Source organism: Etheostoma cragini, chromosome 15 (genome assembly GCF_013103735.1).
Source record: "Etheostoma cragini isolate CJK2018 chromosome 15, CSU_Ecrag_1.0, whole genome shotgun sequence".
Classification (NCBI taxonomy): Eukaryota; Metazoa; Chordata; class Actinopteri; order Perciformes; family Percidae; genus Etheostoma; species Etheostoma cragini.
Genome location: NC_048421.1, coordinates 19,073,519 through 19,086,052, shown reverse-complemented (window position 1 = coordinate 19,086,052; position 12,534 = coordinate 19,073,519). Strand labels below are relative to the sequence as shown.

General features: G+C 43.3%; 1 protein-coding gene across 2 annotated transcripts in view; it reads left to right on the top strand.

Annotated features, from left to right (window-relative positions):
* Positions 1–12,534, top strand: part of tmem104 (transmembrane protein 104) — a 73,123-nt gene that overhangs the window by 3,805 nt on the left and 56,784 nt on the right. Inside the window, exons 4-6 of one of the 2 annotated variants that reach the window (XM_034894663.1) lie at positions 609–690; positions 7,768–7,861; positions 9,534–9,617. In XM_034894663.1, the coding sequence (XP_034750554.1) occupies positions 609–690; positions 7,768–7,861; positions 9,534–9,617 (260 nt within the window). Of the gene's footprint in view, positions 1–608; positions 691–7,767; positions 7,871–9,533; positions 9,618–12,534 lie in introns of both variants that reach the window. The other variant, XM_034894662.1, reaches the window with a different exon arrangement.

The window sequence follows — 12,534 nt, the reverse complement described above, 5'->3', positions numbered from 1 at the left end:
TCTCTCCTCCTCCAAAGCTACAGACTCAGGAATGGCACATACTAAGGAGAGCTTATTGTGGGTCTGGCTCTAGTGGCTGTAATTCTGCACCAAGGCTGACTTTTGGGAAAGAGACTTCAGATACAGTATTAGGGGACCACTAAGGTCTATATAAAAGAGACTTCAGATACAGTATTAGGGGACCACTAAGTTCTATATAAAAGAGACTTCAGATACAGTATTAGGGACCACTAAGGTCTATATAAAAGAGACTTCAGATACAGTATTAGGGGACCACTGAGGTCTATATAAAAGAGACTTCAGATACAGTATTAGGGGACCACTAAGGTCTATATAAAAGAGACTTCAGATACAGTATTAGGGGACCACTGAGGTCTATATAAAAGAGACTTCAGATACAGTATTAGGGACCACTAAGGCCTATATAAAAGCGTCCAAAGACCACCGTGTCATGGGACCTTTAAAGCAACAGGTAAACGTCAGCATTTTACAGAGAAGCTTTAATGGATCCAACAAACGAGCCACAGTTTCCAACATAGTGTTGCAATGGTGAAGGCCAGAAAATGATGGCTCGATTGTCAACCTGTCCTTACCTGTCCCTTCACCAGCTACATGACCACCACGTTTGTGATCGAGGCGATGGCGGCGGCCAACGCTCAGCTGCGCTGGAAGAGAAGGGAGCAGGAAGAGGTGAGATAACAATCTTTTTATTTATTTGTTTTCCATATCTTTAATAGGATGTCGGCCGGATAGATGCTTCTCTATTTGCTGTAAAGATGTGTCAGATAAACCAAATAAGTAAGAAGTAATTGCTTCTCTTTGTCAGAGTCTGGGTAATAAGACATTAAGCCAAACACTATTTACACCCTGCAGGCAAAACAGTGGAACTAATGGTCGTATAAATGCAGCGCAGGGACATATCCATGCAGTCCTGAGCTCTGCTTAATGTGCCTACAGGTCTTGCTCTGACATGTTGAAGCATGGTTAGGCAGCTAATAACAGACCGGTGAAATAATCAGCGTCAAAATAAACACACATCCAAAATGGGACTACAGTCAGGGAGAGGGATGGTCTAATTATAAGGAAGCACACTGCGAGACACATTAGTGAGAACTGTCCTCCATTCCTTTGGATCACGGTGGATTCAGTTTGTTAAATTGATTCCTACAAATAGACTTATGCAGATCCCGCTGTGGTACAGATTTTCCAAACGCGTGGAATTGTTGTGTTCTAACATATATTGTAGTTGTGGATTTCTAATGATTTGCATTACTCACTCTCAGTTCAGTCACTTTGTTATCCCAGACGGGAAACTAGATGTGCAGTCAGGAGTGAAAGATAAAAAGAACAACATGCAAATAGATGGGACAACAATACAAAGACATGACTACAAAAAAGGTCTTCTGTATGTGATAAACAGCATTTATCACCACTGAAGCACTCTCTCTCACATATTAAATAAGAAAGAAAGTACTACATTACATGTGCAATGAAGCCGATTTATTGCTGGTGGAACACAGGAGTTTTACTCCTGAGGGGAGTGAACTCCGAGTGACGGGGGTGGTTTGTGCAGTCTATTATAGGCCGGGCCTTGTGAACTATTTGCTGGTCAAAGATAATCAAGGGGGACTGCGGGAAACCTGTCACCTTGCCAACCACCTTTACAATATGGTTGAGGTGTTTTTTTTGTGCCTGATGTTCAGGTTACCGTACCAAGCAATCATGGCTCTCAGGAAACACGTAAAGACTCAGGCCTGTTGAGTGGAAGTGAAGCTGGATTTCTGCTTAAAGCAAGTCCTGCAACAGATATCTACAGTTTCCCACCATTTGAAATCACCACTGGTTTTCAGACTCAAGACTTTGTTGTCCCCCAAGGGGAAATTCTTTGTTGCAAACCCCGTGGACACAGCACACACAAGTACAAACATAACAGCAGTGTTGAATCTCACTAAGTGCATTTACTGCAGCCATTTTAAATTTGAGGTACTTGTACTGTACTTTATGCAAGTCTTTTCTTTTCATGCTACTTTCTACTTCTACTCCGCTACATTTCAGAGAGAAAAATTGTACTTTTCACACCGCTGCATTAATCTGATAGCTTTATAGGGGTGGAAACGATTTGATTCTAAACCAATTATTGATGCATCTCGATGCAACAATTTTTTAATGTACATTTCCATGCGTGATTTAAAAGAATACACATACAAATCTGAGTTTGTTAGATTTTGACATGTACAGTATTTGTCACACACAGGTTTAAATGAAATGTTTTGTCTACTGGGTTTTTATTTTGTAGTCTTTCCATGCTTAAGCCTTAAACTTGCATGTGAAAGTCACCTTTTCTCACAGAGATCTTCTATGTCAGAGGCTCAGTCCTGTTTAAAGGGGGAGAACTGGCTTCTTAGAACATGAAACACAAGGTAGTCAGATGTAAAGGGATACACATGATGAACAGCCTTTATGTGTTTTGCCTAATTATTTTATGTATGTCTAATTAGAGCATGTTTTAATATACAGAATGTAATTTATCTGCACTCTTGCCTCAACTCTAAGTTGTTGTCCAGTATCCCGTCCTCTGTCAGTCCCTCTGTTTTCTGATCTGTACATGTCTGGACACAGGTACTGTTAAATAAAAATAAGCACATCATTTTTTTATAATCAATTATTAACTTATCAGAATCGTTTTAGAGAGAATCGTGATGAAACTAAGAATCCTCCCCCCCCCCCAACAATATGATTTTTCTGCATTGAGTGCTTTTACCTTTTTAGTTTCTCTAATGATAATTGCATACTTTTATTTATGTAACTTTTCTCAGATTAGTGTTGTATTAGTACTTTTACTTAAGTACAGGATCTGAATGCTTCTTCCATCACTGCATAAGAGGATGACATGCTAGTGCTGCACAAACTATGTGGCAGACCATTTTAATATACAGTATTGTGGTGCTGCTGAGACGCTCCGGCCTACAAATCCTATCCTACAGAATAAAGAAATAGTCTTAAATTAATTAATGAAAATGAGAATAATGATACAAGAAATGATCATTCCCTCCAATATTGTGGCTCATATCACAATAGCAATATCAGTCAAAAATAATTGCAGTTAGATATTTTCCTATAATATCGTGCAGCCCTATTCCTCACAGTGACTGTGTTCTTCCATTGACATTGTGCCATACAGCCACAAAATACTCTTTATTACGTCATTATTATAACTGAAATAAGGCTCACGGGCCTGTGGTCATTTGAACATGTATCATATTAAACATGCCATTTTAGATGATGTCCTCCTTATTTAGAAGTTGATTACCACAAGCGTGTCTCTTCTTTTACATTTGAGCTTCTCTGGAGAGAAACAATGACTGTTGTCATGCGTAGCCCAGTGAAAATGACTAGACTATAAGATATTTCATGTTTGGAAGCCTGCAAAGAGATTCCCCGTTTTAATAGGAAACTGTGTTTTTTATTTATCGTCCAACTGTTGCACAAGTGAAGTGTGTCTCTTGCCACCCGTCTATGAGAAACCCAATTTGGATGTAAGTAAAAGACTTGACGATTACCAAGGGAGACGACAGAGTCTTCAATCATTTTGACTTTGACTTAGAAAAAGACTTAAAATGGTAAAATGGCCTTTGCTTTTTGTTTCTCCCCGGGGAAAGAATTCATCTTGCTTGATGCTTTTGGGTTTCCAGTTGAGGAGTTCTGAGCCCGAGTACAATAGCCCAGCTCTAACTGAGCCCCAAACGCTCCCCTTGATTCATGGCTGCTGTACTCCTCTCAGCCTTTTTCCTCCCACGTAATGGAAAAGAAAAGAGGGAGGAAACTGGAAACGTTTACCGCTGAATGCGTTTTATTTCTCTCTGCTTAAGCGAAGCATATTAACAAATAAAGTGATGCATCATCATGTGTGTGCCCCAAGAAAGCCTTCCATACAGGATAAAGTGGAACCTAGAGACCGTAAGTTAGATAATAGTCCTTCTGTCTGCATTACCTGCTGGAAAAAAAGTCCGCCCCCCCATCACCTGCGGGTGATGGGGGGGAAAACTCTGACTGTTCGGAGTATTCGGCCTTCTAGGAGACCTTGAATGGAGTCCTGTATGGGGCTCCAGTAGGGGACTCCATAGTTCTGCTGGGGGACTTCAATGCACACGTGGGCAATGATGGAGATACTTGGAGAGGCGTGATTGGGAGGAACGGCCTCCCTGATCTGAACCACATGTTCGACAAACACCATGTTCGAACATAGGGATGCTCATAAGTGTACGTGGTACCAGAGCACCCTAGGCCAAAGGTCAATGATCGATTTTATAATCGTTTCAGAGCTGAAAATCGGCAGAGCTGTCAACTGATCACCATCTGGTGGTGAGTTGGGTCAGGGGATGGGGGAGGACTCTGGACAGACCTGGTAAGCTCAAACGGGTAGTGCGGGTAAACTGGGAACGTCTGGAGTAGGCCCCTGTCCGACGGACTTTCAACTCGCACCTCCGGCGGAGCTTTTCGGGCATCCCTGTGGAGGCTGGGGGCATTGAACCTGAGTGGACAATGTTCAAAGTTTCCATGGCTAAAGCTGCGGCGGCGAGCTGTGGTCTTAGGGTCTTAGGTGCCTCAAGAGGCGCTAACCCACGAACACCCTGGTGGACACCGGTGGTCAGGGAAGCCGTCCGACTGAAGAAGGAGTCTTTCCGGGATATGTTATCCCGGAGGACTCCGGAGGCAGTTGCAGGGTACCGACGGGCCCGAAGGGCTGCAGCCTCCGCCGTGACAGAGGCAAAGCAGCGGGTGTGGGAGAAGTTCGGAGAAGACATGGAGAAGGACTTTCGGTCGGCACCAAGGTGCTTCTGGAAAACCTTTCGCCACCTCAGGAGGGGGAAGCGAGGAACCATCCAAGCTGTATACAGTAAGGATGGGATGTTGTTGACCTCAACTGGGGAGGTAATAGAGCGGTGGAAGGAGCACTTTGAGGAACTCCTAAATCCAGCTGACATGCCCTCTGTGGTAGAGGCGGAGCTGGAGGATGATGGGGGATAGTCGTCAATTTCCCTGGTGGAAGTCGCTGAGGTAGTCAAACAACTCCACAGCGGCAAAGCCCCAGGGATCGATGAGATCCGTCCAGAAATGCTGAAAGCTCTGGGTGTGGAGGGGATGTCTTGGTTGACACGCCTCTTCAACATTGCGTGGAAGTCTGGGACGGTGCCTAAGGAGTGGCAGACCGGGCTGGTGGTTCCCCTCTTCAAAAAGGGGGACCAGAGGGTGTGTGCCAATTACAGGGGTGTCACACTTCTCAGGATCCCCGGTAAAGTCTACTCCAAAGTGCTGGAAAGGAGGGTTTGGCCGATAGTCAAACCTGAGATTGAAGAGGAACAATGCGGATTCCGTCCTGGCCGTGGAACAACGGATCAGATCTTTACTCTCGCAAGGATCTTGGAGGGGGCCTGGGAGTATGCCCAACCAGTCTACATGTGATTTGTGGATCTGGAGAAGGCATATGACCGGGTCCCCCGGGAGAAATTGTGGGAGGTGCTGCGGGAGTATGGGGTGAGGGGGTCCCTTCTCAGAGCCATCCAATCTCTGTATGACAAAAGCAAGAGCTGTGTCCGGGTTCTCGGCAGTAAGTCGGACTCGTTCCAGGTGAGGGTTGGCCTCCGCCAGGGCTGTGCTTTGTCACCAATCCTGTTTGTATATCAACATATATATCAAGGCGTAGTCGGGGCGGGGAGGAGTTGCAGTTCGGTGGGCTCTGGATCTCCTCGCTGCTTTTTGCAGATGATGTGGTCCTGATGGCGTCATCGGTCTGTGACCTTCAGCACTCACTGGATCGGTTCGCAGCCGAGTGTGAAGCGGCTGGGATGAGGATCAGCACCTCTAAATCTGAGGCCATGGTTCTCAGCAGGAAACCGATGGAGTGCTTTCTCCGGGTAGGGAGTGAGTCCTGACCCCATGTGAAGGAGTTTAAGTACCTTGGGGTCTTGTTTGCGAGTGACGGGACCGTGGAGCGTGAGATTGGTTGGAGAATCGGAGCAGCCGGTGCGGTATTCAGTTCTGTTTATCGCACCGTTGTGACGAAAAGAGAGCAAAGCTCTCGATCTACCGGGCAATTTTTGTTCCTACCGTCACCTATGGTCATGAAGGCTCGGTCATGACCGAAAGAACGAGATCCAGGGTACAAGCGGCCGAAATGGGTTTCCTCAGGAGGGTGGCTGGCGTCTCCCTTAGAGATAGGGTGAGAAGCTCAGTCATCCGAGAGGAGCTCGGAGTAGAGCCGCTGCTCCTTTGCGTCGAAAGGAGCAGGTTGAGATGGTTCGGGCATCTGGTAAGGATGCCTCCTGGGCGCCTCCCTAGGGAGGTGTTCCAGGCACGTCCAGCTGGGAGGAGGCCTCGGGGAAGACCCAGGACTATGTGGAGAGATTATATCTCCAACCTGGCCTGGGAACGCCTCGGAATCCCCCAGTCGGAGCTGGTTGATGTGGCTCGGGAAAGGGAAGTTTGGGGTCCCCTACTGGAGCTGCTGCCCCCGCAACCCGATACCGGATAAGCGGATGAAGATGGATGGATGGAGTTGATGATGATGAGCATGATGATGATTTTGATTTGATGTGAGTATTTGCATCATCAAAACACAGAAAACCCTAGAAACACACCAAGTCAATGAGCTGCTAGTAACGCTGTACAAAATATTAAAGACAAACAAAGGGAAAAGGCTGATTCGAAGTGCTTGCGCAAAACATTCTTTTTGATTTTGAAAATTAAAATATTCATTGAACTATGAAGCTATTTCTACAAAATAAATAAAACACTTTTTATATTATGATCATTTAAATGAATGAACCTGAAAACTTCACGGACTGCCTGGCAGATTGCAACAGACCCCTGGGGGGGGGGCGGAGGGGCCATGGACCTCACTTTGAGAATCACTCTAGATTACACAAGGGACTAATTTCAAATGAATTAATCGGAAGGGTAAACACTGAAATCTTCTTCTTTCACCTGTAATCAGTAGTTTCTCTTCCAGCAGCCTGCTGATCAGATTTTGTTGAGCTATCGTTTTCTTGATCAGAAATTAAAGTATAGTTGGTAAGACTTTTAATCCGAGGGCCTTTTTCATTCCATAATTTAGGTTTAATTAATTAATTCAAGCCAATTCGTGACAATATGTGGACGTTATGTGTTCTGACGTTGCCATTGGTCTGTCTTGGTGGCATCATAGGAAACTGCTCCACTTTCTTTTCACTTTCCCCTGCATGGAGTAGAAATTAGGATTCAGCCTGGTGTTTGACTGCGTTTTCCAAAGTTAGTTTGACTTTGTGCATGCCTTGAGGCAGCGATAAAGGAGGCGTCTGATCCATAACTGCACATTCATCTGTTATTGTGTTGGCTTGCTTATGTTTACTGCTTGTCAGCGAGCCATTAGCTGCTGTCGCTCCTCATCTCCCGTCCTCCGTCGGACCCGGCCAGCATTCATTCATGATGACACTCCCAAAGTTGACTGTCAGCGGTGGCTAACTGACACTAATCAGCAGAGAATCTGTGACATGATAACAAGCGATGTGCGGCGGGTATGCTATCGGTGTGAATTTTGAAGTGCTTCATTCTGCAAAGTGCATCCCAGCTGTTGCTTGTAAATTCCAGATGTTGTCACCCCCCTGCGTCACATGTACAGAGCAAATAAGCACTGTGTTATGGGCTTGTAAACCGACTGTTGTTTATGTTGAGAAATTAGGAAAACGGTCGTCTAAAACTGAGCTTCACACACTCATGTTGTCTCCACAGGTACGTGACAGCGACTCCACCTCCGAATACTCAGATGATGATGTCATGGTGCGAGGCCGATCGGAGCCGGAAACCAAGCCTATCTTGTCTGTCCGTGAGTATCGTAAGTTTAATGTAATGTTTATGATACACAGTTTTATTACAAACCCTTTAAAATGGCAATGGACAACATTAGAAGATCGGAAGATGGAGAAAGCATACTGCACTCTTAAAAGTTTCCCTTTGCTGCTATTCTAAATGAACTAGATTCCTTGAGTGTTTAAAAAACAACAACTTTTTAACTTTTAAAATATCTTACCAAGATAAGTTTTAAGTTATTTGTTTTAAAATGCACAGCAATACAGAAGGCGTTGTAATTGTAATTCTCCATTACCTATATAATTCCACCCAGGGGTGAGATTCCTTCTATAAGACCCTAGGGGTTTTCTTAATCTCACCTGCACAATCAATATTTTTATTATTATTTCAAATGTCATTACTGTTGTCTTGATTTTGTTGTCATGAGAAAATCTTAGGCTCCCTCCAACAGTGTATACGTATAAAAAAAACTTGTGTACAAAAATGAAACTAGATTCTCAGACATAAAATGCAATTTAATGTCAATAGTGCAATTTAAAATGTGTGGGATAAAGTATAACAAATAAAATATGAAATAAATTAATATTCACTTAATTCTTTGCTTGAACTTTCACTTTCCCACTGCTGCATTTTGCAACCCTACTTCCCTTTTCGAGCGACGTGCTATTACCGAGCTCAGTGGCGCTAGATTTGCTGTCCTGTAGTCGTTCTAAAAGCTTTTTTTAAACAAAAAACAAAGAAGCTGTTGTGAAATTGTTACAAATTTCAGGCGAGAAAGTAAACCTGTTCATTCGCTGGATGTCAACCGTTTGATACATAACACCTATTTGGGATTGCACCGACATTTTGGAGATACAGGCAGTGTGAGACCAGCTACACTACTACACAGACCGCTAATTGTCACCCTGAAAAGAATTCTTTTAGTTCACAAATGTACTATTTCTTTAGTTTTTTCATTTATTAAATGCTAAAATAAACACGATATTTTGATGGTTATACATATTTTGATTATAAACTGTTTAAATGATCTAAAATGTTGAGAAAACATATGCCAAGATATAAATGGCCAATTATTATTCTATTCTTTTTATTTTTATTATTATTATTTAGTGCTGTTGCATTACTTTAGTTTAACCACAACATGAAATCAAACAATGGAGAACTACAAACTTGTAGTTTTTATCACTTTTTAACCTAATTTATGTTACCGGTATATCTTTTATTATCAGAATATGATAAATAATATGCAGTATAATTTTCATAATATTAAATGATCAGTTGGTAAAGCTGTTAAACCAGAGTTTGGGGTCTCAGTAGGCCGGAGTCACGCTGCTATCCAGCTGACAGGAGTGGACCAATCAGAAAATGTCACGATTCGATTCTAATTTTTAGGCTCAGGATTCAATATCGATTTAATTCCAAAACAATTATTAAAAAACTATTCACAGTAAAATGTAAAACTACATGTAAATCTAGTTACTTTTCCCATGTATGTATTTATGTATATATGTATATATGTATATATGTATATCTGTATATGTGTCTAAATGTTGTGTTCGTTGACAGTGAGTGTACACCTTGCGATGCAAGGGAAATAAAGTCCGCTCCCATCACCAGGCTGCTCTTTGACATTTAGGTTCCTCCTGTGCGCACGGTATTTACTGCCGATGGCCTCCATGTTTTCACAGAGCGATCCGGGGGTCACGTCGATCAATTCGACATCGTGGAGCGGGTGGAGATGGGCCAAATGGCTTCCATGTTCTTCAACAAAGGTAATGTTCCTCTGGCCTGGAGCTTCTACTCTCACGGACCATTATTCAATTACCGGCATTAGCCACATGTAACATTTATGGAGGCGCAGTGAAGGTTGTGTGGGATGATTCCCAATTTTTTTTTTTCATACACTCATGTCCAATCCTCACATTCACAAAGGAACGCTACTGGCTCTCTGATTGGATGTAATTATAAATGGATAAATTGCCCTTTGGTTGTAATTGTACCTGTCTGAGACTCCGTCGAGGCAGTTAATCTCCCTAATGTGCACGTGGGAGAGAGGGGGGGATACAAGCTGTACTCGTGGCAGAGATGTTAAGGCTGCCTGAAGGATTTAGGCGCTAGTGGACCCTCTTTTCACTTGTGATGGAAAAGTAAAAAGCAGAATCACATTCACCTTTTAAACTAGGGCAGCACAATGTATTGTTTTTGTTATTGTCATCGCCATATCACCCTGCACAAAGTACCCATCGCAAAAGGCTGCAACATATCGCAATAGATGCTCAGAGATTTTTTTTGTGCAGAAAACTGCATTTTACGGCACTTTTTGGGGATTTTCTTTCATTTGGTTTAAATTCAGCAAGCATATTCTTGTATTTGAGCAGAATACTGAAAGCAGCAGAAATGCAGCACCCAATACCCTCAGTATCTGTTTATTTATCTGTTTATTTTCCCCTACACGGCTTTACATTCCTCATTCGTTTCAGTACATTGTCCTGGTAGTGTCTGCATGCAGCACCCCCGTTCCCCCGATCCGCTCCCTCCCCTTGTCTGTGTGCGTTCTCTATTTAAACACATGCGAGTGACTCAACAGTCTGCGGCGTCCCTGTTGTCGCAGGGATAAAGCAACAAGAAAAGGTCAAAGCTCTGACAGCGTCATCTGTGCCGGCACGTTCCGTCCCTTCAGCGTTTGAACACTAGGTGGAGCACTCGGCACGCACGCACAAACACTGTCACACACATGCACTCGGCTTGTGTTCACACCCGCACGTGTGAACGCACTCATGCGTGCCCGTCATGCAGCTCACGCTGTTAAAGCTGCAGTGTGCGGCCATCCATCCATCCATCCATCCAGCCTCTTGTCACTCAGCTCAACTGTCCTGCTTGTTAAAGTGCTAAAAAACACATCTTTGCTTATGAGCTTTCCCACCATGTAACAGGCTGTGTGTAGGTGAGGCACGTGGAGGTATCGCTCCGTAGTAAGGAAATGAGTTTTCACTCCCTCTCTCTTTCTCCATGCTGCGGGAGCGACTAGAGCCCAGTGACTCTAATCAGAAATGAATTAGAAGTCCCAGCACATGCTGAACGAGGACAGGGGAAAAACAGCCCTGTTGTTGATTCTGACAGCACCAACCTGCTCACCTTCTACCTGATCTCCTCACTTTTCATACATGTGAGAGCTTCCTTTTTTTGAACAAATAAACAATTATTAAGCCCAGAACGTTTTCATTTACATTCTTAGATATTGTCTCAAATGTTAAATGTTGACTTTTTAAACAAAAGATGGAATAGAACGTCTTTTATTGTCACCGTTCACATGTACAATGGGATTAAAAGCAACTCCCTTCACAGTTAAAACATATACTGTACGTGAAAAAATACAACAACATGAAATGAAATAAGTAGTGCAAAATAAGGTGCACGGTTGAGACACTATATACACATGAAAAATAAGTGGTTTTATGCACTGTGGGTTATTGCACATTATTTGAATGTTGCCCTTTTAATTTCAACCTGGGCTCTGGATACTTGTGATGCACATTTTTCAAGATTTTATAGAGTCCACAATCCGAGGCTGTATTAATAATGGAAATAAGTGTTAGTAGCAGCCCTAAAGATTCTTTATTTAGGCAGTGTCAGAATCACCGTTAAGACTTTATAGATTTGCACTTAAAAGATTCTGCTAAATTGAAGAAGAAAGGAAATTAGAAGCCATGTTTTTACATCTAGGATGTTTACAATTACAGCAAAGTGACTGCAGATCTAAATCTCAGTCTTCTTCCGAGGGGAATGGCTGTGCAGTTGGTTAAAAGTGACAACTTGATACAAACCAACTCTAGAAAACCCACCTGAATTGCAAGGGATTATGGGTGTGCAAAGACAGATGTTATCATCTGATAACAGTGGTTCGTCTTTCTTGGAAAGCGGAGCAAAAGTAACAACTGAGGGCAAACGGCAGTCTTGACTGGCAACTGGATGAGTTCAAGCAGCTAAATAACAAAGAGTGCAAACAAGTCCATCAAGTCCCAGGACCTTATACACCACTTCCCCACTCTTTACAGATAATAATCTGTAGGCGTGACTGCCCGCTGTCTTTCTATCCTGCACCTTTTGCAGACAATTAAAAGGCATCTCTCCTGCTGCTCTAAGAAGAGGCATTCTTAGAGGGCATTTGACTTCCTCCTGGACTGAAATTGACATGGCAGCAGCGGCAGGGCAGGCTTGGAATAAGGCCATGAGTATTGGATCAGGCTGACCTGCAGCCACTGACAGGAATGTTGATGCGGGCGGGTTTATCTGCACCACTGTGGAAAGGTGTTACTATAACCTTCACATCGATGATTTGAAAGATAAGAAGACGACTTTGGCTAAAGTCACAAAGACGGAGACTAACAGAACGCTGTCCTTGCATCAGCATCTTGTCTCTTGGCTTTTCTCTCCCCCTGTGATGTGATGTGCTGGTTAGCATTGCAGCTGTGCCAACAGCAGGATTGTGCCGTCCCTCACCTGACATATGGAGGCCTGTGGTGGGGAATAGTGATTTACTCAGTAACCCGGGAGTCTGTCTTTGATGAGAGCCAAAAGTAGGCCCACTTATATTTTTAATACTTCAGTGACTATATATATATATGTATGTATGTATGTATGTATGTATGTATGTATGTATGTATGTATGTATGTATGTATGTATGTATG